This window comes from Heloderma suspectum, chromosome 6 (genome assembly GCF_057233095.1).
Source record: "Heloderma suspectum isolate Gila_16-S chromosome 6, 16-S_ref, whole genome shotgun sequence".
Classification (NCBI taxonomy): Eukaryota; Metazoa; Chordata; class Lepidosauria; order Squamata; family Helodermatidae; genus Heloderma; species Heloderma suspectum.
In genome coordinates, this window is record NC_139463.1 from 10,827,989 (window position 1) to 10,855,193 (window position 27,205).

Below are 27,205 nucleotides of genomic sequence, written 5' to 3' on the forward strand. Positions count from 1 at the left end.
AAAATCTGCATTTTGCATACGTTGTTACTTAGCCAGAGCCTTGAATACAGTAGATCATAGATCATAGATCAGTAGGGTTGGAAGGCACCTATAAGACCATCGAGTCCAACCCCTTGCTCAGTGCAGGAATCCAAGTCAAATACTTAGCATTGATTTAGCACTCCAGAGCGTACAAAGCACTTCACGGACATTACATCAGTAAATCCTCCCAAAAGACCTGTAAGATAGGTCAGAATTATTATATCCATATTGCAGATGGAAAGGCTCAAGTCACCGGGTAAGTTTATGTGAAGGGGGTCATCTTGCTGTCTGACTAAGGCTGTACTGTGGACTTGTAGAAACAGCATCCAGGGTGGTAGGGGGCATTCAATGTGGGGGGAAGTGTTCACCGTATCTGCCCCCTATATAAGGGATGGGTGCGAGAAGGGAATATCCCTGTCCAAATGTCTGGAGATGGTGAGTGGCTGGACGGGGAGGAATAAGCTGAAGCTGAACCCTGACAAGACTGAGGTACTTTTGGTGGGAGGCAAGAGGAGGTTGGGGGATGTTGACCTGGTGTTGAATGGGGTATGGCTACCCTTGAAAGACCAGGTCCGCAGCCTGGGGGTCATTTTGGACTCCCAGCTGTCCATGGAGGCTCAGGTGTCAGCTGTGAGCCGGACAGCACTGTACCAACTCCATCTGATACAGCGACTGCGCCCCTATCTTCCCGACCATCTGCTCCCATCAGTAGCACATGCCCTGGTCTCCTCTCTAGACTACTGTAATGCACTCCACGTGAGGTTAACCTTGAAGACGATTCAGAAGCTGCAGGTGGTGCAGAACATGGCAGCTAGCCTGATTAAAGGCAGCCACCAGCATGATCACATCACTCCGGTGCTGAAGGAGTTGCACTGGCTACCAGTTGTTTTCCAGGCCAAATTCAAGATGTTGGTTTTGACCTTTAAAACCCTCTACGGTTCCAGCCCAGCCTATCTCAAGGAGCGCCTCCAGCAACACCAGACAGGCCGCTCAACAAGATCAGCCTCGGATGGCCTTCTCTCTGTCCCATCAGCCAGGACAGCTAGGCTGGTGCGGATGAGGGAGAGGGCCTTCTCTGTGGTGGCCCCCACTCTGTGGAACTCCCACCCTAGGGAACTCCGCCATGCCCCCTCTTTAATGAGCTTCTGCCACACATTGAAAACTTGGTTCCTCAGGCAGGCATTTGGGGTGGGTTAGGGTGTTCTTAGAATATGATGTTTTAATGTTTAATTTTACTGTTTTAGATTGTTTGTACTGTTGTATATTGCCCAGAGTGGCCAGGTGACCGGCCAGATGAGCGATTAAGAAATTTAATATAAATAAATAAATATAGGGGTAAGATCATGAAGGTTGAGAAATGAGATTGCAAATTGTACTTTCTGCAAAATCCAGCCTGGGCAGTTTCTTTATTTGCAGTACAATCAAGGTTGTAGCCACAGGGAAGCCTATGGAGGGCCATGACTCCCTTTGAGATATTCCAGGCCCCTTCATGAATGTTCTGCTTACCTTTAAAGAAGTCTGTAGCTTTTTGTACTTGTGCCATTGTAAGGAAAAGTGTGGAGGCAGGATGCTACCCAGCAGTCACAAAGAAGACTAGGAGCTGGGAGATCCGGGTTCTAGTCCCCACTCGGCCATGGAAGCTCACTGGGTGACTTTGGGCCAGTCAGAGACTCTCAGCCCAGCCCACCTCACAGGGTTGTTGTTGTGAGGATAAAATGGAGAGGAGGAGGATAATGTAAGCCGCCTTGGGTTCCTTGCAAGAGGAAAAAAGGCGGGGTATAAATGCAATAAAATAAATAAATAAATAAATAAATAAATAAATAGGCACGCTTCCTCCCACATGCAGAAGGGACTAGAACAACCAACAAGAGGCTAAAGGTGGAAACTCATTCCCACTTCCTTATTCACATGAAAGTTCTAAATACAGCTCGATCAGTAAACTTAATACGTAATTAAATTCTATATGGCCCTATATCCTAAAATAAGCTTTGGCCTAGCCCAAATCATATACCTCCAGGATGGGAGGCGGGGTGCTGTCCCCTTCCAAATCCACAATAACTCCTGCCAATCAAAACCGTTGTTTTCTGCAACTCACTTTATCGCATGATGATTCAAGGTGACTATTTTGTGATCTATTTAAAAATGGAACAAAGGGCATTTAGTGCAGGAGACACCTTGAATGATGATGGCAGGGTCATGGTGCCATGGAAAGAACCTGCAAACTTCCATGAAGGAGCAAAAGCTCCGTGTGAAGGAGCCCATAGAATCATATCTGGCCAAATACTGTGCAAGACACAAGTGCAGTGTGTGTGTGTGTGGGGGGGAGTGATTTGCGGGGAGGGGGAGAGAGAGATGGAAAGGTAAACTCTCCCCTCCCTACATGCTGCCACCACCACTACCCTGGTCACACACACACCGTTGCAGAAATTAGGCATAGAAAAATGGTCCCATCCTTGTGAATGTGTGTGAAGTAGGTAGAGGGAAAGATGCATGTGGATTGATAGGGGGTCCCTGACCTTTTTGGGTCAGTGGACACATGTTGAATGTTGAGTGTCATGGCTGTTCTCACAAAATGGCTGCTAGGGTGGGTGTGGCTGGTCACCCAACACCTATTTCCCATTAGGTAATCTGGGGAGACTAAAATGTGGGTTTGGGGGCAAGTTACCTTTCTAAGTACAAGGCAGAAGTGGGGTCTGAATTCCAAAAGACAAAACTGCTGTTTTGAACCCACATTTGTCTGTTCCAACACTCATTTCACAGAAAGCAAACTGTTGATGCTAACTTGGCCAAGAAACTGAGCACAAAGCAGAGTCTCAAATGCCAAATAACGTGTTCCCCGCAATGCACAAGAAAATGCCTTCTCTTTCACAGAAGGTAAACTGGTGATACTCAGAGAAACAGACACACCAAGGCAGAACACATAACACATCACAACAAACAAGCCAACTAACACACACAAAGGCAACACAGACTTAGCTCAGCAAAACACACCCTCTATTTTTTCAAGAGACACTCCCTAGCACCTAACAGCATACCTTTTCTTTTGGCTGGGTATGTCAGGCTGCAGCTGTGACCATTTTTTATTTCCTAAGAGTGCCTCTAAGGCCCACCTGAGACCCAGAGGCATTCTTGGAAGTAAAGATGACACTGGAGGAGATGATGATGGTGATTCTCTAAAAAATAAAATAAAAATCAAGAGGAGGGGGCGGGGTTGGGGGGGGGGTCTGGTAGCTGCCAAGACAGCCCATGGGGAACATGTTGGAGACCCCAGGAATGGATGAATGTTTGTGAATAGGGTGTCCCACCTACCACTGGCCCAGCCTCTGCCAGGATTTGGCTCCCATCCAGTTCACCTCAAGAGAGAATGTGACTTAGGATGCAATCCTATGCATGCTTAGATAGAAAAAAGCCCTACAACTCCCAGAGCTGTAGAATTTTTTCTGTGTAAGCATGCACAGGATGGCACCCTTAAAATAGTTTCTCCAGCCTTGCTCTAACCACTACACCGCACTGACTTTAGAAGAGGCATGCCCTCTTGTGGGAGTACTTCTATATCGAATAAGATAATAATAACTTCTGTAAAGTATTGTCTGATTTGGGATGCTTGTTTCATTGCTTAATATGTTTTTTAATCGCTTAAACTGATCAATTAACAGCACAATCCTATACATGTCTACTCAGAAATAAGTCCAATGGGGCTTACTCCCAGGTCAGGGGGCATAGGATTGCAATTTGAAGAATGCAGCTTTAAAGCCTTATTTTATCACCACATTTTAGCATATGGAAACAGATCAGACAGGGTCGCAGTATTCCTGCTACATGATCAAAATAGCCTAATATTGCCTTATTTTATAGGCTCCGCTTTCTTTGCAAGCAATGCTGGAAGACAGTGAAGGCTGGTGACTCCGATGTCAGTGGGGCCCTAAAGGCGCTCTGGGTTTCTGTCATAACCAGTCAGAACTCTAACAGTGCTGGAATCTTCTCTGGGTTTTAGTCAGAACCAGCCAGACCGCTAAAGGAGCTACCCAAGGTGCTGAAATATGCTCTGGGTTTTAGTCAGAACCAGTCAGACCAATAAAGGATCTATCCAAGGTGGTGAAATCTGCCATGGGTTTTAGTCAGAACTTTAAAGGAGTTATCCAAGTGGTGAAATCTGCTCTGGGTTTCAGTCAGAACCAGTGAGAACTCTAATGGAGCTATCCAAGGTGCTGGAATCTGCTCTGGGTTTTAGTCAGAACCAGCCAGACCGCTAAAGGAGCTACCCAAGGTGCTGAAATATGCTCTGGGTTTTAGTCAGGACCAGGCAGACCAATAAAGGATCTATCCAAGGTGGAGAAATCTGCCATGGGTTTTAGTCAGAACTTTAAAGGAGTTATCCAAGGTGGTGAAATCTGCTCTGGGTTTCAGTCAGAACCAGTGAGAACTCTAATGGAGCTATCCAAGGTGCTGGAATCTGCTCTGGGTTTTAGTCAGAACCAGCCAGGTCTCTAAAGGAGCTATCCAAGGTGCTGGAATCTGCTCTGGGTTTTAGTCAGAACCAGCCAGACCTCTAAAGGAGCTACCCAAGGTGCTGAAATATGCTCTGGGTTTTAGTCAGGACCAGGCAGACCAATAAAGGATCTATCCAAGGTGGAGAAATCTGCCCTGGGTTTTAGTCAGAACTTTAAAGGAGTTATCCAAGGTGGTGAAATCTGCTCTGGGTTTCAGTCAGAACCAGTGAGAACTCTAATGGAGCTATCCAAGGTGCTGGAATCTGCTCTGGGTTTTAGTCAGAACCAGCCAGGTCTCTAAAGGAGCTATCCAAGGTGCTGGAATCTGCTCTGGGTTTTAGTCAGAACCAGCCAGACCTCTAAAGGAGCTACCCAAGGTGCTGAAATATGCTCTGGGTTTTAGTCAGGACCAGGCAGACCAATAAAGGATCTATCCAAGGTGGTGAAATCTGCCCTGGGTTTTAGTCAGAACTTTAAAGGAGCTATCCAAGTGGTGAAATCTGCTCTGGGTTTCAGTCAGAACCAGTGAGAACTCTAATGGAGCTATCCAAGGTGCTGGAATCTGCTCTGGGTTTTAGTCAGAACCAGCCAGGTCTCTAAAGGAGCTATCCAAGGTGCTGGAACCTGCTCTGGGTTTTAGTCAGAACCAGCCAGACCTCTAAAGGAGCTATCCAAGGTGCTGAAATATGCTCTGGGTTTTAATCAGAACCAGTCAGACCAATAAAGGATCTATCCAAGGTGGTGAAATCTGCTCTGGGTTTTAGTCAGAACTCTAAAGGAGTTATCCAAGGTGGTGAAGCTATTTGGGGAATTGGGTTCAGCATCTTGGCTAGCTCCTTTCGAGTTCTGTCCGGTTCTGACTGAAACCCAGAGCGGATTTATAGCCCCACCGACATTGGAGCCACCAGCCTCCACTGCTGGAAGGCACCATTCTCCCTCTGCACAAGGCGGGCGCATTAAACACTCCCACCACCACCCCCTTTCGCACTCTTCCGGAGAGTTGGTACGCGCTGTGACAAGGCGAGGAGGGTGGACGGATGGGCGGGGCGGAGGTCTGTGCATCTGTGTACTGTCGCTATGGAGACGCAACGCTAGTGGCGCAGCGGGAGCTGCGGAGAGTGGCTCTGTGAATAGCGTGTGGCCTTGCTGCTGAACAGGTAATGGGGGAGCAGAGAAGAGCAGCGAATTTCAGGGGGCGGATGGAGGGGAAAGACTAATTTGGAGAGAGGGAGGAGAGGTTCAGAACTGCCTGTTGCTCTGTGCTTAGGGGGGTGGGGTGGGGAGCTGCTTTGAGGCGCAGAATCCACCAGGTGCAGCTTTTCCTAGGGGCAGTGGTGGAAAATGCTTCCCCTGTTGAATTCCCGCCTGTCATGCACTGAGGAAAGATGCCAGGGTGGAGTGGGCAGCTTGGGTTTGGTCAGTTTGTCTCCTGAGTCAGCCTCCCCCAATCTGGCGCCTTCCAGATGTGTTGGACTACAACTCCCAGCATCCCCCAGCCAGCTAAGCTGGCTGGGGCATGCTGGGAGTTGTAGTCCGACACATCTGGAAGGCGCCAGATTGGGGGAGGCTTGCTCTGGGCTGTGCCTCTGTGCTTCAGCGTAAGCAATGCCCATGGGAAGAAAATGTTTGTGTATAAAAGTGTGTTTGTGATTTCGAAGTGATGACTTCTATTTTATTTTTAATCTTGTTGTCAGCTGCCCTCTTGAGCAGTGTGTGCCGCAGGCTATAGGGTACACGTTTAATAACGAATCAATGCAATGTCAATGCAAATTCTTTAAAAAGTTGTCCAGTGTCGGTTTGTTTTTAACTTGTGTTGGTGGCCGCCTTAGACTTGTTGGAGAACGGCAGGATTGATTTTATTTTTTTTAATAAATACATATTAAAAGAAGGGCACCCCATATCTGGCAGGACCTCTGGGGTTCCCCAGCTATAGCATCCACCTGCCTGCCTTCTCCCCCTCCCCTCCAATCCTGACCCCATATGTGTTATGTCAGTTGCGTTCACTTCGTTGTGCCTTGGAGCTCAACGGACTTTTATTGCTAGTGCAAGATGTAGTGGTGGCCACCATTTTGGATGGCTTTAGAAGAGGATTGAACACATTCATGGAGGAGAAGGCTATCAATGGCTACCTCCTGATGGCTATATGTTACCTCCAATATCAGAAGCAGTATGCTGGGGAACATGGGTGGGAGGGTGCTGTTGCGCTCATGTCCTGCTTGTGGGTTCCTGGTCGACAGCTGGTTGGCCGCTGTGTGAACAGAATGCTGGACTAGATGGACCCTTGGCCTGATCCAGCAGGGCTCTTCTTATGTTCTTGTCATATTTTTTGCCAAGGAGATTTCAGGCCAATCACAGTTACGGTATAGTTACTCCAGGGTTGCTTCTGATCTGATTGTACCTGCCCCGCCTCTGTGCCTCAAAAAATATTAGAAACATTTCTAAATATAAATAAATACACGTGATCAACACGTGATCCTGCTCCTCTTCCATTTTTAGAATTTGCAAGGTGATCCAATGCATCCTTAAATCAGAAATAACTCCTAAGTGTGCATAGGGTTGCAGCTTCAGATACACTGCTGGTAGCATTTGATTACTCCTGATGAAAGCCATTAGAATTTCCAAGGAATATTTGTCTTCAGAATCTAGACAACCTGAGAGGCAGGCATTGAAGGCCCATTGTTGTAAACAAGAAACTAGATCATGACTGTAATGTCCTTTTTATGGTAGGAGATGGTTAAACAATTAAAAATATGTAATTATATTTAAAAGTTACATTAGAAGGCTTAATAATTTTTCCAGCAATATTCAGATTTTCATACTTGCAAATTTGAGCTAAATTACATTTTAAAATCCACAATTTTTTGTTTAACTTTAGGATTCCAGAGGGGGACATCTGAACTTTTAATTTATTTATTTTGAAGTCTTCCTTTTGTTTCATGGGAAATGCAAAGTGGCTAACAAAATATATGATTGAAAACAGCCTCAGAAAAAAGACAAGAATCAGGGTGGTATTTTACCGAAGAAGGACAGTGTCGCACTCCGTGTATTTTCCTGCTTGTTTTGAACGCTTGCAACATGAATGCAAACAGCCCATCCCAAAAAGGGTTGGTTCAGCCACACGTCCATTACTCCTTTTTGGAAACAGCATTGTCTCAGAGTGAGTCTGATTATGAAAGCCTCGCTCAGGAGATGCAGTATCAGTTTGAACTTCAGAAACGGATCCATGAAAGTGAAACGCTAGTGGGCCAGTCTGATGATCAGCTGGAGGAAGATAGCTTAGAAGAGGACAGCCTAGAAGAAAAATACTTGCATGGAGAGGAAGAGTTGGATGTGGAAGAAACACAACAAATTCCAAGTGGAGGCAATTCTGGAGAAGAAAACTGTAGGAATGCAAGGTAAAGAAGTTCCCTTTTAACACAGAGACGTGGTGGCTCCAAGTTTCTGTTTTCAATCATGCTATGTGAAAAATCTGCAGATAGCCCTAAATTAAGCCCTGCTGGGTCAGACAAAGATCTGTCTATTTCAGGGTCTTATATCCAGCAGTGGCCATGAGTAGAACATGAAGGCATCGTCCCTTCCATGTTTTGACCCTAGATATATAGTGTCCCTGTTCATGGGGGTTCCATTTAGCTAGCTTGGCCAATAGTTGTAGAGCAATGGTACAGAATCTCTTTCAGTCCATTTCGGAGAAGCTCTCGGCGGCTACATTCCAGTGGTGGGTGGAGCAAAAGCAGAGATGGTGGTGCCAAAATACCAAAAAGACTAGTATTTCTTAGTTTAAAGTTCTTACTGCCAGCAACTAAACCTTAGGAGAGGCATTTCAACCTTTCAGAATTGGGCAAAAAAATCTTCACCAAAGCTGGGAAACTACCAAACAATCAGTGGGGGGGGGGGGCGTGGAGGGTCTGGTCTTCTGGGCATCCTCAGAGGTCTGGATTTGGCCCCTGGGTCTGAGGTTCTGCACCTCTGCTGTAGGGACTTACTGTCCATGATTTGTCTAATCCAGTCTTCCCCAGCTTGGTGCCCTCCAGATGTTTTACACTTCCAGTTCCAGCCAGCATGGCTAATGATCAGAAATTCTGGGAGTTGTAGTTCAAAGCATTTGGAGGGCACCAGGCTGGGGAAAGTTGGCCTAATATTTTATTTATTTATTTATTACATTTCTATACCACCCCATAGCCAAAGCACTCTGGGCGATTTACAAAAGTTAAAACATTAAAATACAATATACAAAGTTTAAATCCATTTACATAAAAGCAATATATACAAACAACATATAACTAAAACAGTTTTGAACTAAAAACAATTTAACAAAAAAATAAAAAATAAAAATCCAACAATAAAACAACATAGCTTATAACAACACATTTTATTAAGAACATTATTTACAGCCCAGTTTTAATCACATTTACGCAGAAGAATGGGTGACTGCAGGCAACTATTTACCAAGTAGTAACTTACCTTGTTATCTGTGTAATTACTTGGTAAGGTGTCTGTCTGTATCGTCCTGCCCAAGGTTCATTTTACTGCTTTCCTGGATTTCTGATTAGGTGCAGAAGTGGGGAGAAATTCTCCTCACCCCAGAAAAACAAGGATGCAATCTCAAAAAGTTTTCATTTGTTTTAATCTGCTGCTTGTAATTAGCTGCTCCTTACTGTTTGTTTTACATTTGATTTTGTATTGATTTTATTGTCTTTTTATTTTGTTGTGCACCGCCTTGGAAACAGTTAGATTGAAGTGGGGGGAGGGGTTCAAATGCATTAAATAAATAAAAAGCGCCACAGAAAACTGTTATGTTTTTTATTCACAGAAGCACTCCAATTTCTTATAATGTCTATCACATTTCAAGTACAGCATATCCTTCTGCGATAAAATAACAGATACACTTTGGACACACTCATTTTTGGATCATTATCCTGTAACTATGAACACTGACAGAATAGCGGATTTTGAAGTTTAAGGTTTTTAAGGAGCATTGTTATACACATATATGTACACTGAGGTCACACAGGCATTCTTTTATTATTTTAAAAACATTTTTAAATGACACCAAGAGGCATAATTCTAGCGTACTAACAGAGCAGTTCAGACACCTGCTGAAGGCAGGCCGAGAGGTTGTTGAATGTGACACAAGCACTCTTCTGCCTTTGAGTTGGCACTCCTGCCCTAGACGTGCCCCCACCCCCCTGGTACACCTGCAGAATAACACTGGTGGTGTTGGAGGCAGCCTTGGATCCAAGGATTCAAAGCCCCCTTGTTCCTCTGACATGCCCATGGGTCAGACCTCTGAACTACGCCAGCCTGGAGTAGTTTTGTGTTTCGGAACTCATACCCCACGTCTACATTTTACTTAGGATCTTGGGCAAGTTACATTTCTATTTGCCTCACCAGTTTGCCTTCTGTTTTGTGATTGGCTACACCCATTGCACCCACTCTGTGAATAGGCAAGCTACACACACACACGCCCGTGTCACCCATTTTGTGGGAGCTCCCATGATACACTCTCAAAATTCCAAATGTGTCCACTGGCCCAGAAAGCTTAGGGACCCCAGATCAGGCAATATCACAACGTAATCCGGAGTTGTTGTGATCTCGGTGGCTCATCATGAGTTCCCCCAAAGAAAAAAAACAAGGAAAAGTAGGAGGTGGCACACGAGGTGCTAGAAATTGGTGTGACGGTTACTTTCATTCTCATTGCTGTCAGTGCAAGGGAATTAAAAAAAAACCTGGCAGTGGGGAGAAAGCATTCCCCCCCCCACACACACACACACACCTCCCACCCTGGTTTTATGACATATTATTTGCATTATATAGTGAAATGGGTTTTTTTAGCTGCCTCTGACAAAGATATGTTATAGTCAAAACTATTAGTGGCGACAAGACATTGTGGTGCATCTGCAGATAATAGAACCATTTTCTTTAGTGTCCTTTAAGGTTTGCCTCTTTGTTATTTCCTGGCTGAAACACTGGTGCTATCTTTTATTTCATGTTAAAATTATCTGCATCTCTTGGCTGACAATGCAAACAGCCAGTTACACAAGTAGTTACTTTACATGAACACAATGATAATAGCTGTAAATGGCCCTAAGTTCCATTAATTTCAAACAAGTATACTTTGGGCAGCAGCCCCTTCAAGGGGTTTTAATATGTATACTTATGCTAGAAAACATTATCATTTTGAAAGATTTTTGAGAAAGTGCCAGTGGAATACTTGCCTTCTTTATTATTCAGTAACTGCATAAACGCACAATTAAAAAATCCAAAGTGGCTGTTTGTCTTCCTCTCTTGCTTTGAGAGATGCATTAACTTTCCTGTTCTGCACAAATAGAAATTGGATTTGTCGCACGCATTGAGGCATTAATGCCGCATAAATGTGCAATAATTGTTGTTTAAAAGGATTAAATTAAGCCGGAATTTTAAAATGATAAATACATTCCATTTAATGGCCTACTTAGAAACAAACATGGCAAAAAATAAAAGAGGGCTAAATTATTAATAGTGCGCTTTCATATGCCTCTTCAACAGGCAAAGTGGCTAGTTATTGAACATGTTACTGCAAGTGGAAAAGGATGTTAATTATGTGGGAAACATGCTCCAGTCTTAGACTCCACTGACAGAGCATGAAGCTTTTCATTCAATGGAAATTTGATTTTATGTACTTCCAAATTATCACAGTATGTACTCAAATGGAGTCCATTAACGGTAACAAATATGCCATATGCTTATGATGCTCCCTATCTGCATCTGTTACTAAGCTAGGAATTTGAAGAGGAACCCCTGCATCTGTTGTCCTCCCCCCCATCTTATTATGCATAGAAAATCAATGTAACCCTTATTCAGTGGAGGAAGGGGCAGGGGGTGCATAGAGATGCCCTCTTTTTCTCTGCAATTGCTTTGGAGATGAAGTTGTTCACCCCCGTTTGGATTCACTGTGGTGACCCTGGATAGCATGATACAGTTGAACCCCTGCTCTTGGATTTCAATACAGTGAGCCTCTTCCAGGATCATATTCTGTTCATTTGAAGCATTACCATTGTTTTTGGCTGAGTCTGACACATTTCTGGGCTTGGGCCACTTCAAAATAGCTCTTCTGCATGCATATCATTTACATTCATGAATAATCATTGCTAGGTTTAGGACCATCCTCCAGCTAAACCTGCCAGAACATAAATAATAATTTCCAGTCTCTGGCGAATCTCTAGCATAGCCAGTTACTGGCATTAACTGAAGTTTAATGATTTTTTAGAATCAGTAAATCTATATTAAGCATATCAGAACTGTTCTCCTAGGCTTATAGCCTGTATAGATAGTGTCCAAAGTAGCTTTGCTTGTCTTCCAGGGCCAGCATCAAGGGTAGGCATGGTTGGGCACCTGCTGAGGGTCCACACCCCAGTAAGGGCCCACTGATGAAAGCCCCCTGGACTTGCTCCTCCTCTTCACCATTGCAGCCTGCTTGTTCACCTGCCTCTTGCTCTGGGTGAGACAACAGTGGTGGTGAGGAGGAGGAGGAGGAGGAGAAGGAGCAGGAGATGCCACGGCGTCCTTGCTCACTGGATCTCTGCCTGGCAAGAAAGCAAGTGGGAGCAAAGATGAGAAAGAGGAGGAGGAGCAAAAGCAGCTGTTGACTATGGCAGTGTGCAGATAGACTCACAGATGGAGGGGGCCCATGGAGGAAGTCTTGCCCAGGGGCCCTCAAAAACCTGAAGGTGGCACTGTTGTCCTCCGTCATTCAGAGGCCTAGACTAGTCTGCCTGGCCTCCTGGGGACCAAGAGTGCTATTGGTACAGAAGGTAAGGCACTGGTGACTGGCTGCTGGAGGCCATGATAGTGGGCTCTCCCATACTGGAGGCATTCAAGATGAGGCTGGACAGCCATGTGTCGGGGATGCTCTGACTTGGATTCCTGCAATGAGCAAGGGGTTAGACTTGATGGTCTTGTAGGCCCCTTCCAACCCTAATATTCTATGATTCTATGATTTGAGACACCCCCTCAGGGTCTTACGAAGTGTGACCTCTTCGTGTCGACCATGTAATGGCTGCTTAACATTGGTGGTGCTTTCTATTTGGCACAAATAAAACATAACCACTATATTCACCCTTGTAGGCACTAGCATATGTTGGTCGATTTCTTGCCTCTGTTCGAATTAGTCTGGGTTTAAATGGGCTTATGGCTGGGATTTTAAAATGAGTAGCCTTTAAAAATGATGTTTCTCTTGGTCCAAAGTTTTCCTTTTTGTTTTGTTTTTTTGTTTTTAGTAACCAAGAGGAAATTGTGGACAGATACTCTGAGTTGAGATACAATCCCAACTGGAAGAATAATAAAGAGGAAGCAGGATTTATTGAGTTAGATGAATCGCACCAGGAGGATGACAAAAGCTCGCCCATCCTTTCCCACAATTTGTCCCACAGTCCTTCCCAGTTCAGGTGCATATACAGGAATCGTCAACTACGGGAAAGACCACAAAATATACCATCTGCATTTGATAGGGAATTTTTGAACTCTTGCGATCAACCTGCAAGTGTCAGCAACAGACGTTACAGACTATATAAAGAAAAAGGGGAACTGGTAGTTTGCCATTATGACAACAGTTCTAGTACACACAGTGACAGCTCTTCTTTTCCAATTAAAGAATTTAAACAGAGATCTGAAAAAGACTTCATAGAAAAGAACAAGCTCACCTTGGGATTAGCTACCCAACAGAACAATTCCTATTTACAGCTCCATGGTAAAAAGGAAAGGGAAGACCCTCAAGGGCAGGTAGGTGAACGGCCTCTATTTGGAATATATAATAATAATTATTATTAGCGCTTTCCAGTGCAATTCTATCCATGTCTACATGGACGTAAGTACCATTGTGTTGAATGGAGCTTATTCCCGGGTAAGTGTGTTTAGCACTGTAGCCTTACTGTGTTAGAAACACTTCACATCTCAGGCCTGATCTACAGGTGCAGCGGAATGGGGTGGAAGAATCCCTGTGGTAATAGAATGGATGGCACTGCTTTAAACTGCAGGTGAAGAGGTCAAATTTTTAATGCTTCCCTGTGTTTTTCTTTAAAAACTCACTGCAAGCAGAAAGCTAGCTTGTCAAGTGTTATAACTTTCTAGGGTTTTTTTTTAAAAAATTGCAGGGGATGTGTGGGGAACATTCAGAGCACACTCTGCAGTGATGCATCTAAGTCTACACTTCAGTCTGAAGTACATGTAGATCAGATCCTTTTCGAACAGCATGTAAAGGTAATTCTCATGGTCCTTCTCCGTGAGCCCCTGCCAAAGGAAGTGAGGCAGGCGGCTATCAGGAAGAGGGCCTTTTCTGCTGTGGCACCCGGGCAGTGGAATGAGCTCCCTAGAGAGGTTTGCCTGGGGCCTACGTCATACTCCTTCCAGCACCGGGTGAAGACCTTTATATTCTCCCAGTATTTTAGCCATTTAGATTCCTAGTCTTTTAGCTCTGGTGGTTTCAATCTGTATTTTAAATTTCAGCATTGCTGCTAGGTTTTATTCTGGCTGGACTGCTGTATTGTGGTTTTAAGCTTTCATATTTTATATTGTTTTATGCTGCACTTTGTGGTTTTAATTTTTGTGAGCTGCCCAGAGCTATTGGGCAATATAGAAATGAAATAAATAAATAATAAAGTAAGCTGATATAATTATCTTCATATGATGCGGGGGTGGGTGGGCTGGAGCTGAGATATGGCAGCTCTCTCAAGCCCAGCCGGTTTATGGCTGAAGGGAGATTTGAAGCAGAGACTATGAAGCTGCTTTAGACTTGGTCAGACCACAGGTCTGCCTAACACCGTATTGACCACTCTGTACAGTATTGTACAGTATCTGATCAGCAGCAGCTCACCAAGTTCTCAGGCTTGAAATGTTTCCCAGCCCTGCCCTTTGTATTTATTTATTTATTTATTGTATTTATATCCTGCCTTTTTTCCTCTTGCAAGGAACCCAAGGCGGCTTACATTATCCTCCTCCTCTCCGTTTATCCTCACAACAACAACCCTGTGAGGTAGGTTGGCTGAGAGTCTGTGACTGGCCCAAAGTCATCCAGTGAGCTTCCATGGCCAAGTGGGGACTAGAACCCAGCTCTCCCAGCTCCCAGTTCGTCACTCTCACCACTACACTACACTGGCTCTCTGAGATCCTTCTAACTGGAGGATGCCAGGATTCGAACCTGCAACCTTCTGCATGCAAAGCATCCACCATTTAGTTTTGGCCACAGCTGTTACAATACACTAGCTCTCATTCTAAAGTGATAGCAAGGACTGCTGGAGTTTGGAAGGTCACACATGTCATGTCTTTTGGGGTGGTGCCCACATATCTGTGGTTTGATCTTAATATCTTGCAAGGTGACTCTTTCCTCCTTCCCACCCCCGCATGCTTTGACAAGCGCTGCAGTATTTGGCAGCGCTTTTTAGCGCCGTGTTGATTTTCATACATCACAGCTTCACGCATGCAAAGATGTGCTAACTGTTAGGCAGCCATAGAACCCGGGACAGTTTTCTCAGTGCTCTTTTAGCACAAGGGGCACAGGAACAGCAGATGCGAGAGGGGATCAACACCATATTTCTATTGCTCTTGGGGTGGTCAGATGCAAAGAGGGCAGGGCTGTTGCACCAGTTGTACACAACAATTGTAGGTGCAGGAGCCCTGTCTTCTTTTGCATCTGACCACCCTAGTAAAGAGATAAGGGATTAATAAGCTCACAATCCTAAATGGCAGTGCACGAGCAGGCAGTAAGGTAAGGATTGTAAGAGCCAAGGAACTAGAAAAAGGGGATTCTTTTGTGTAGTCTCTATTTTTACAATAATAGTAGCATAATCTTATACATGTCTACTTAGAAGTAAGTTCCATTGAGTTCAGTGGGACTTGCTTCCAGGTAAATGTTTATAGGATTGCAGCCTAAAGGGCATATTTGCCTGCATAATGTTAATTATGTGGGAGACAATATTAAGTTTACACATTTTCATAAATAAACTTGCTTTAACTTCCTAACTGGAAGATGAAAAGGGTTTTGTCTAGATTGTAGTTAACTTGATCATCTCTAATTTGGAAAAGTATTTTTTCTTAAATTATGCTGTACATTTTCCCAGTCTAATAGCCAAAGCTTGATATAAAACCCTACACACACTAGGGGGCACCGGCAGAATGCCTTAACAGTACTTGGAGCCGAGACAATTTCTTCCCCGCTTTGCATCTGGAATGAAATGTAGTGACAAATATTGCTCAGCTTTTATTGAAGCCAGATTAAAATATGTGTTGATATGATTTTCTTCATTTACCACTGCAGAATTTTGAACATATGTGATGTACCGCAGGGTTATGTATTGCATCTTTTCCAGCCTTAAGCAACAGCCTTTCTTTCAAAGTGTGTCCCTTATTCCATTGTGTCAGAGTTTGTATTGGAGTCTTTTATTTTTGAAATGTTGATCAAGGTAAAGTGCCTAAGATTCTTGCAATGATAACTGATTGCATGAAATGCTGTGCGAGGAGAAGGGCGCTGTCACATGCTGGGGCTTCTCTGCTCCTTCCTTCCCACTATAACTCCTTGGAAAACCCTCTGCTCCTGCAAGCTCCCTTTGCCCAGTTTTTTCCAGTTACTCCCTCCCACTGCAGACTTCCCCCATGCCACATTCCATACCTTTCCTGAGGGTACCCCAACCCCCAGGAGAGGCATTGCGGGGCTGAGCAGGGGGCTGCAGGAGGGGATGGGGTGCCTTTGTGTCCATATTCCCTGAGTAGTTTAGTTCAGCAATACCAACTCAAAAGAACATAAGAAGAGCCCTGCTGGTTCAGGCCAAAGGTCTATCCAATTCAGGAACATGCATGAGGACAATAACCCTCACCTGTTTATCTCCAGTACCTGTCCCAGAGGTATTCTGCCTCTGACCATGGAGGTTCTATTTACTTATCAAGGATAATGGCTAATAATAAACAAGCCTGATTGTCATAACCCCTAGCCCTTGGACCTTCCAGTGTGCAGCAGAGGATTCTGATGAGGATGAGGCATGGGCTACTTTGGGGATAAGGCAGTCAGTGCCTTATTCAGGGCCCTCCCGGCCAGAGGACACCACCCTTCCATCATCTCCTGGCCAAAATCAGGCAAACCCCCTTTAACAATTCAGTCAGCTCCTCCAAGACAGCCAGAGCTGACCACACTACAGGTCTTGTCAACCTGCGTAAGGTCTCAGTTGGCTTTAACTCCCTGCTTAGGCAACATCCTCCTATTGTCCTAGTAGGAAAGAGCTCCAGTCATCAGGACTCACTTGGAGCTATCCAAGGTCCTACTTCATCCCTGCCTTGACCTTGCTATCAGCTTCCCCTGCAAGCCTCAGGAGCCATAGAATGGGACCCTAATACATGGCTAATAATAAACTCCATTTACACCCAGACTTTGATAGCAGTATGCACACATTACAGAAGTAAGTTACTTTTCTTCTGGAGTAAACTACTGCTGTTTTGAGAGCAGAAGTATGAGCATACCTAAGAAGAAAACTTGCCGTACAATCATGTGCATATCTCCTCAGAAATAAGTCTCTCTGAGTTCAATGGGTCAGTTCCGGTTTTAGTCATACTTAAAGTAGACCTGTTGAAATCAGTGGGACTTAAGTTAGTCATGATTAACTGACATCCCCTTGATTTCAACGAGTCTCAGTATGACTAAATCCAGAACCAAACCATTGCATATAAGACTGCAGCCTTAGTCATTATACTGCACATTTCAAGCGTACACTGATCTCCCATAACAGAAGCATCTACATTATGAGAACCACAGCCCAAGTATTTGTCCCTCAGTTGTGTGCCTCTTGCATGCCCCTTTCTCACAGGGCTGCCACCTAGTAGCTAGCCAGGGTTAAGCTGGTGCTGAGATCGAAACTCAGCTTGGATTTAATGAGGGAAAATCATAACAAAACAAGGACACCTTAAATTCAGGTGCACTGCGTCTGGGCAGTGAAATAAGTATGAAATATTAAACTGCTTTATAAATGTAACAGTAATTAATAAATAATAAGAATGCTACATGGTTTTTATAGCTCTTGGTTTAAGTACTTTCAGATATTTTAATCCAAGACTAAGTTGAACCTTCTGGGCTAATTATTCTGCTCTAACATTCTACCGACTGGTACAGACAAACCTATTGCAAAGAAATGACTTATTGAGCTAATGCACAGAAAAGCTCCCAGAATTAAATAATTGACATTGTGGAATGATTATAAATCAGGGAGCGGGGGGAATAAATTACTGAGTAGCAGATATCTTTGAATACTGCTATCTAGATTTAGTAATCAACAAGATAGCATTGCGTTTTTGCGGCATGTTAAAGCTATTTGTTATCCTGTGGAAGTTAAACCTTGGCATAGTAAAACACTTACTTAATTGGTATTGAGTTGTTGTTTTAAATAATTTCAGCAAAACCTAGTGTAAGAAAAAAAATGGCTAGTTATTTGCCACTGCTGGGTTAGGGTAGTAGCTAAAAGAATGATCTGGTTCATGTTTGCATGTAACACTGTGTGGGCAGCACTGTGGTGGCTCCCAAAATCTGGAACTCCAGGGGCACATCAGGTTGTGTATTTTTTTTATTACATTTCTATACCACCCAGTTGCTGAAGCTCTCTGGGCAGTTCACAAAACAAAACTTAAAACCATTTAATATAAAATACAAAAGATAACACAACCTAATATACAAACCTAAAGACGTTTAAACCGATAATAAAACCAGAGTAAAAGTAAAAGCCAGCAGCAATGCAAAGATCTAACAATGTACTAACACCATTTTAAAACTGAAGGAACAAAAAGCCTGGGAGAATAAGGTCTTCACCTGGCACCCAAAAGACCACAGCACAGGTGGCAGGAAAGCGACTTTGCAGAGAGCATTCCTCAACCTGGGTGTCACCACTAAAAAATGTTCCTTCCTGTCCTCCTTCCGAGATTAAGACTATTCTTTTCCTTGGAGCATTTTATAGTGATAGTTTTCTTCCTGTCATTCATGGTTGCTGTTTATTTTTGCTAGCTCTCTCGTCATTCATTTTTAAACTTTTAACTTTGATTGTTGATATTATTGCTGTCTTCTGTTTTTGTTTGTAATTTTGTTGTGCCATTTTTATGATGTATTTTAATTCTCTTGTGCACTCTTGGATGGTGAAAAGTGGCATAAGAATAAACCGTAACAAAACATAACATAAACTAGCAAAGCCAGGTTTGCAAACCATCTTCAAACTATGGTTCATTTCTTTTTACAATGTGTATCCTGCCTTTCAGCTCTGTTTCTAGAAAGCCCAAGTTCCCAATCCTAGTTTCAAAGGCAATCACAAACCATCGTTTTCCAGTTCAGATGTAGAGACAAACTATAATTGGATCAGTCCAGCATTGAAGCAGAGCACGCAAGCAGAGGAAGGAGAGGCAGAGGGGAGTACGCAAGCACAGGGCTCCTTCCCATAATGCCAAGTCAAGGTTTGGCATCACGTATGAACTGAGCCAAGGACCCCTGAGCTAAAAGGTCCTGGGCAAAAAGCTCAGCTCCACATCTGAGCCCCACAATTGCTTTGGGCAAGCCACTGTCTTTCAACCTTATTTTTCTCCCATCTCTAATATGGAACCAATGCTGACTGATCCTACGTGACTTTTGCGTGGGCCTTTCCCTCTGTTTCATGGCAACAATTCTGAAATTGTGACCAAGGGCACACCCGACTCAGGAACTGCAGCCAGCTTTCGCTCTGAGGTGAGGGCTAGCTGACACATGACGTTAAATACATGGTTTAATATTGCATGTATCTCTTTCTTCTTTTTTCTTTTTAATTTAAATTTAAAAAGTAAAAATATATGTACCCTTCAGTCATCTTTGGAGGCTCTCCTCCAGGTGCCCCTGCTGAAGGACGTTAAGTGGTAGCTATGACAGAGAGGGCCTTCTCAGTGGTGGCACTCCATTTATGTAATGCCGTCCCTAAGGAGTCTTTCCTGGCACTTACATTGTTATCTCTTTGGCTCCAGGCAACGACCTTCCTTTTCTCCCCTGCAATTTAGGGATTTGTTTTTTTAGATTTTATGAGTGTTCTTATATATCCTCTGCTGTTTGTTCTTTTGTATTGCATCCTTCTAACCATTTGCATTGTATTTTATTCTTTTAACCGTTAGTAATCCACCCAGAGAACATTGGTTATTGGGTGGATTAAAAATATAATCAATCAGTCCATAAGAGCTGCTGGGCCACCCAATTTGGATCATAACTGTGGCATGCAGGAGCATGGGGGGGGGGTTTTCTTTCCACACCACAAACCTGACAGCCCCCTCCCCCAGCTGCTATTTGGCATGGGAGGGAAGCTCCCAGTGACATTAATGGACACTTCCTTCCTGTGCGAAGGAACAGCTTCTTCTGAAGTGGGTGGATGTTGAGACCATGGCATGGGAGAAATGGGTTAGCAACCCTCCCCTCTACAAACTGTAGTTCCCGTCCTGATCAGGTCTCCCAACAGCTGCTCTTTGCAGTGGAAAAAACAAACAAACCCACAACAGTAATCACACGTAGTTTGGCCCCGAGTGTCTGCTTAAAAAGGTGTGCACTTAAAATATTGTAAGGTGCAAAGATAAGATCGTTTTGAACATTCAGGGAAAGGGCTATATAAATGGTAATGATTATTGTTGTTGCTGCTCCTGTTGTGATTCAATGTGCATATACACCTGCGCTGGGCTGTACAAACCTGGGCTGAAGTGAATGTTTTCCTATTTCACATTGTATTTTCTAAAGCATCAACTTCTTTTGCAGTGCTGCCTGATTCTCTAAGAACCTGATGAGTTTCTTTGAGAGATAGGCAGAGAAGTAGCTGGACCTATCTAGCTCAGCTGTCCTCGCTATGAGTTGCTTTCCTCCCTACAAACCCCTTACTTCAAAGCGAGGAACATAATGTACAATTTTTTAATGGCTCTAGACCAAGGCACTCAGACTCTCTGTGCACTGTGCCTTACCTCCGTGTAAACACCTAATCAAGATTGCCTGCGCTTCAACAATAGCAGCCAAATGCAATTGGAGAAGCACAGGCCTTTGAAGTCTCCCCTGCAAAGGCCGGTTTCCTAGTCTGGGATAATGACATGTCATGATTGCTGTCTTTGTTGTGTCTTTTCAACAGAGAAGCAATTACGGGCCTCAATTTAACAGAATAGACATTACACAGCTTATGATGCTCAAAATGCAATTTCATTTGATCATTTTCTCAATTTGATTGGCATTAATAGAACAGTTCGCCCACAAAAAAAAAGAAGAAGAAGAAGGAAAAAAGAGCGGGTCAAAGTTGCGTCCAGTTCCTATTTCAAAGAGATAATGCAGAAGTATGTTATACCTGCCAGGCACACCAGTAGTGTACGCCATGTGCAGCACTACCAAAAACATTTTTTTCCAGTGGAAAAATCCGTCTCCATTTTTGTGGAAAAGCTGAACTCTGGGGTGGCTTCTTAATATTTCTGAACTGCCCTACAGCGCTGTCAGGGCTGATAGACTCAGTCATTAATTAGTACTTGGATCAATGTGACTCAGCGGGAGGATCAGTTACATGAGCCAAAGACCCCTGAAAGTTATGATTCTGAATGTTGCTTGGTTGGATGGGCTGCCTCCTGTATACCTAGCTATAAATTGGCTCCACAGAGTGGGGAAACAAAAGGGGTCAGGCTACCAAGGGCTACACCATCATTCCTTTGCGGGCCATTATAAGCTACAGATGACACATACTGCAGCCCTAGTAGCCAAGTGTTGTTCCAACCTTCTGTTTAAAGGTTTTGTAGTCCTTCCCCCAAAATTGCCCCCATATCTATCTTTTATCGGCCCATATGGTTTTAGATGGCAACTAAATGCAGATTAAACATCCTGCAGTTAATGGAGGTTAAGGCTGCTACAGTAGCCAACTTAGCGTGAATAGACATTGTCCAGTTTGGATGCCAGAAGGTAGAGAATCTATTTCACTTGCTTTTGGAATGCCCATTGTACCAGGTGGCCCAAAAGTAGGTATACAGTTGTTTAGAATGTTGATAGGAGGGGGAGAGAATGTGTGAGTAGATTATGTGTGGCTTGAGTCAGAATGACAGTTGGGAAGATTGAGTGACAGGGAGTGACAGTTAAATCAGTTAAGTGTAGAGAGTGAGGGGAGTGAGGCCCTTAAGTAGGTATACAGTTGTTTAGTTGTTTAGTTATTTTTTTACTGATATTGTCAATGATGGCAGCAAACTTGAGTCAAGAACAAAGAAAGTGGATTCTAAAACAGTACTGGAAGACTGAAAATGCCGAGCGAGTGCGCACAGCGTGGCAAGAAGCATCTGACACTCCTCCATCAACACGTCTGACAATTTATCATCTTAGAAATAAATTTGAAGCAACAGGTGCAGTGGCTAATGCACCAAAATCTGGACGTCCTAGGATGTCTATGACAGAGGAAAATGGGATGAGAGTCACTCTGACATTTGTGAACAGTCCGAAAAAGTCCACATGATGTGCGTCTAAGCAACTATCCATACCTAGAACATCATTGCAACGCTTAATGCGTAAATTGAAATTGAAACCATACCCTCCAAGACTGTTTCATGGTCTTCTGGAGGACGACCCAGACTGTCGGTTGCAATTCTGTGAGATGATGCATAACCAAATCTCTAACGAACCAGACCTTCTTGATAAGATCATCTGGTCAGATAAGGCTTCTTTCAAGTTGTCAGGCCACGTGAACAGGCATAACTGTGTGTATTGGGCAGATGAAAATCCTCATTTGACTATCACATCTCAACTGAACCAACTAGGCGTCACGGTGTGGGGTGCACTGCCCAGCGAAAGTGTTGTAGAACCAGTTTTCTTCAATACAACTGTGGATAGTAACAATTACCTTAACATGTTATGTGATATGGTAATGCCACAACTCAGAACCAGGGCTAACTATGTCGAACTGCTCTTCCAACAAGATGGGGCACCTCCTCATTATGCTTTTGCAGTAAGGGACTATCTTGACAACACCTTCCCACAGCATTGGATTGGACGACGTGGCAGCATTGAATGGCTGCCACGTTCACCTGACTTAACACCAATGGTTAACACTTGGGGGGAGCATAGTAAAGAATAAGGTTTTTGAGAGGAATCCCCGGACAGTGGACGAATTAAAAAAGTTCATCTCAGAAGCATTTATGGACATTGATGTGGACCGGAATGTGTGTCGTACTGTGTGTTACAGTGTTCTGGACTGGTTCGAGGAATGTTGCAATGTTGATGGGATACATTTTGAGCACTTGCGAGATTAAACAGTGTTAAACAAATGTAAATGTAATAAACAATGTAATAAAATGCAAATAAACTATACTGTATACCTACTTTGGGGCCACTCTGTATATAGATCTGAGAATTTGATCCCTTGATCCCTTTACGACTGGTATTAGAGATAACTCTCCTTTAAACAAAACTGTATTTTTATTGGCCGGGACAGATTATTTTGTGACATATCACACTGCTAAATTTGTTAATTTGGCTCTAGGGAAGAGGAAGGTGCTTGTTTCTTTATCTCAACAGATGATCATATAGGCCATTGAACTATTTTAGCTAATTTAATAATTTTTATATACAATCCATTCTTGACAGTTTGTTGAATTGTTCCTTATAGTCCTCTTATTCTAACTAGCCTGCTTTTATGTGTGTTGACACTCTGTATTTTTCTTGCTTTGTGTTTTTAGTCTGATGTATATGCAAACACTTGGTTGCTATTGAGCAATGAACTGAACTGAAATAAGGTCAGGCTACCAATGGTTATATCATCATTTCTCTGCGGGCCATTATAAGCCAGAGGCAGCACACCCTAAACTGGCTTATTGGCAACCAGTGCAATTCTTTTAGCAAATTATTGAATGTTTGAAGGAGCCATTGCAGGTATAACACTAGCATAGATGCAACCTTCATATCACCTCAATTGCAGTAGTTTCCAACTGGCTCAGTTCACACATAAAGGCTGCAATCTGATACCCGCTTAACTGGGAGTAAGCCGCATTTAACTCAGTGGGATTTACTTCTGAGTAAACATGTATAGGATTGCACTGTAAAAGCCCCTTTCAGACACTCTAATGAACATGCATAAGAGAAGTGAATGGGATTGTAGAGGGATGCTTTGCCCCCAACCTACACACATTCAGAATGTCTGTAGAGAGCCCTTGTATGTACCACTGTATGTGCAAAGGATACTCTGGAAACATCTGAAAGGGTCTTACATGTAAAGTCATCAAATGGTATACATCTAGTCTGTCTTCGGTAATCCACACTCTGGTAGCCTCCCATCCAGATGACTGCAATGTGTTGTATGTGGGGCTGCTTTTGAAGACTATTGATAAACTTCAGTTAGTGCAGAAGCTGAATTATTATTATTATTATTATTATTATTATTATTAAATTTATTAATCGCCCATCTGGCTGGTCACCCAGCCACTCTGGGCGATGTAAGGTAAAGGTAAATGTGTCCCCAACCAGTCGTGTCCGATTCTAGGGTGCGGTACTCATCCCCGTTACTAAGCTGAAGAGCCAGCGCTGTCCGAAGACGCTTCCTTGGTCATGTGGCCACCATGACTAAACACCGAGGTGCACGGAACGCTGTTACCTTTCCCACTGAGGCAGTACCTATTTATCTACTTGCAATTTCTTGCTTTCGAACTGCTAGGTTGGCAGGAGCTGGGACTGAAGACGGGAGCTCACTCCATCATGCAGCACTCGGGTCTCGAACTGCTGTCCTGCCGACCTTCCGGTCTGCAGTTCAGCGTCTTAACCACTAAGCCACCGCGGCCCCCTGGGTGATGTACAACATACAATAAAACAGTTTAAAACAATAAAATTCTACAGTAAAAACATTTTCTAAAATACCTTAACCCACCCTAAATGCCTGCCTGAACAACCACATTTTTAATGCACGGCGGAAGCTCATTAAAGAATATGGCAGCAAGTATTCTAACTGGGATTGCATGAGACGAGCATCAGTACTTCATCATTTTCATTGGCTCCCAGTCTTTTTCCAGTCTCAATTCAAAGTGCTAGTTTTGACCTATAAAGCCCTTGATGTCTTGGGACCTCAGTACCTGAAGAATTGCCTCTTGCCTTATATCGCAACCCAGGCCCCTGAGATCATCAGCTGAGACACTTGTTCGAGTACCCCCACAATCTGAGATGTAAAGGATGGTTACAAAGGAGAGGACATTTTCAGCAGTGGCCCCCTGATTGTAGAACAGCCTCCCCAGAGAGATGTGTTGCCTGGTACATACTTTAAAGTTACTTTAATTACAGTAAACAACTTTAATGCCTTTTAAACAACTTACTTTAATGCCTTTTTGGCACCAGGGAAATGCCTTTTTATTGCCCCAGGCTTTTTTCAGCTTCTTAATATCTGCATTTCGCTGTAGTTTTAGATCTCTGAGGATATTTTGTGATTCTCTGTATATTTATTTTATTGGGGCTGACATTGTGTAAATGTCTGCTTTGATACTTTTGCTGTTGTTGTTGTTGTTGCTTGTATGATTTTTGTGCTGTATTTTATTGATATTTTTAAATAGGATTTGTGATTTGATTTATTTTTGTTTGTTGCCCAGAGAACCCTTGTTGTGGGCCAACCATTAAATATAATAAATCAATCAATATGTGGATCAAGCCTAATGGTATGATCCTACCTTTGTTTCTAGGAATCAGTAGATGGGAGACTACTCCCTGCATTTATTTGTTTTTATTTATTTAACGACACTTCTATGTCTACTAACAAATATTTTGAGGGCGACTTACAATAAAAGAGAATGTGAAGGATAAAATCATAAAACCTGAAATACAACTTTAAAACCAGCCTCAGAGGATAAACCAAAAATAGTAAAATTAATTCCTTGTAACTATGTGCTTCAGTTTTGTCTACATACTGCTGAGCCTCTGAACTTTAAAAATTCCCATTCCTCCCTTTTTGAGTCAGATTTTGTGCTGGAGATCAAGCTAGAGTCTCTTGAGAAGATTGTGTTGCGTTTCCAGCTGTCCACCCTTTAGGAGACAGACTAAAGCAGAAGGGTGTGCTGTGACAGTTAAATGATACAGGTTTTCTTCCTGAAAAGTGATTTTTAAAAAAACACATTATTTGTACAACGCCACTTGATGCATCCAAGAGGGGAAGCGATGACTGGGTCACCGCTTGGCTCCAGCTCATGCCGAGACCATAGGACTGTTACATAAGAGTTGCTCTACACACAAACATTAATCACTAGAGAAAAGGTCTGGCTAACAAGTTATCATCTTGGCACCAGGAGCCGAGATTCCCCAGTGCTAAAGCTTTCACTAAAACATTCTGCTCTATATGTGACTTAATACCTACCATTAAGCAGTTACTCTGAGTGCATATGCTCTGTGGCAAACGCAAGCATGGTTAACAAAGGAGCCCTGGTGAGATGGGAGGATGAAATGGAGGAGTTCAGTGCAGACAAAGATTAAATGGACTGAGAACGGCTTTGTGCATTACCTCTGGGGAGCCTCTGTCTCACCTCATGAGGAGTGCACCTGACGCCTTAACTGGAAGTTGATGAAGCTTTAACTTAAAAAAAGAAAAGAAAGATTTCAGGCATGGTGGTCCTTTGAACTGGCAAGAGAGGACTCTTAGCCCCAGTTCAGACACTAAGCAAGCGGACTGATCCTTCCTGGGGTGGAGGTGCAGGCATACACCCTCGCCTCCACCATGTATCTAATGTAATGTGTAACATGGGTACTCCATGAAGAGCCCAACAGGATCCTAATCATGCCATTTCACCCTACAAAGAAGCGGGAGGGGAAGATGGTGCAAATTGGAGTCTTCCGGTACTGGCCTTTGCATAGAGAGCCCACATCTCACATTAATTAGCACTGAATGGTGGTAGGAAAAAGGATGTGCCCAGATAGTTCAGGTTAGCCCTAGATTTGACTTGGCTTGATGTATTTGTAAATGAAAATGTTAATCTCTTTTGTTGGGACGTATGAGAAACACGTTTCAGTTTGTTTTTGAACACTATCTACCCAGTTCTCACCCTCTGGACTGAACACGGATTCAGATGCAATCTGCAGTTGAAGTCCGTACATTTTTGAGCTGGCAGTGTGATTCGTGGACCCCAAAAGGCCACGTTCAACAGCACGTGTACATTTGAAAAATTGTTATGAAAAAATGCACACAAATACACTTTAATCAATAGGAGAAGAATGCATACATTTCAAAGATGTGCACGATTGGTGCGTACGTTTGGGAAAATATGCATGGAAGCATGCACGGATTTTCATGCAAAAAGAAAAAAACAAAGCTCGCAAAAAAAACAATGCTTGCAACCCAACCCCCCAACCCCTCAAGATATGGGCTCAAATCAGGATGAGCTTCAAGACTGAATTTGGAGAACTTTGGCGAGCACAAGTTTTGCTGATTCGCCCATCCCTACTATTTTGTAGGGCTATCACCTAATTAAATAAAACTTGCTTGATGAATCATATGGATTTTATTCGTGTACAGGCAAAACGAATAATTCTGAAGCATCTATTTTAAGATGGTTCACGTTTATGGTGTAGAAGGCATCGTCTTCAAAGAGGCATTTACTCTCATATGACAGAAAAGGGGAAAGGCCTCTTTTAAAATGGTGCTTACCATAGGTAGTTTTACAAGAGCATGTATTACAGATAGTATTTTTTTAAAAGAAACTGCTACATGACTGATTCAATA

The 27,205-nt window shown here is 43.3% G+C and overlaps 1 protein-coding gene across 1 annotated transcript in view; it reads left to right on the forward strand.

The window, feature by feature from the left end:
- Positions 1-5,631: 5,631 nt before the first annotated feature.
- JHY (junctional cadherin complex regulator) overlaps positions 5,632-27,205 on the forward strand; it is a 37,116-nt gene continuing 15,542 nt past the window's right edge. Inside the window, exons 1-3 of the mRNA XM_084807218.1 lie at positions 5,632-5,668; positions 7,387-7,906; positions 12,767-13,268. Coding sequence (XP_084663344.1) covers positions 7,587-7,906; positions 12,767-13,268 — 822 coding nt within the window. The 5' untranslated portion in view covers positions 5,632-5,668; positions 7,387-7,586. The remainder of the gene's footprint in view (positions 5,669-7,386; positions 7,907-12,766; positions 13,269-27,205) is intronic.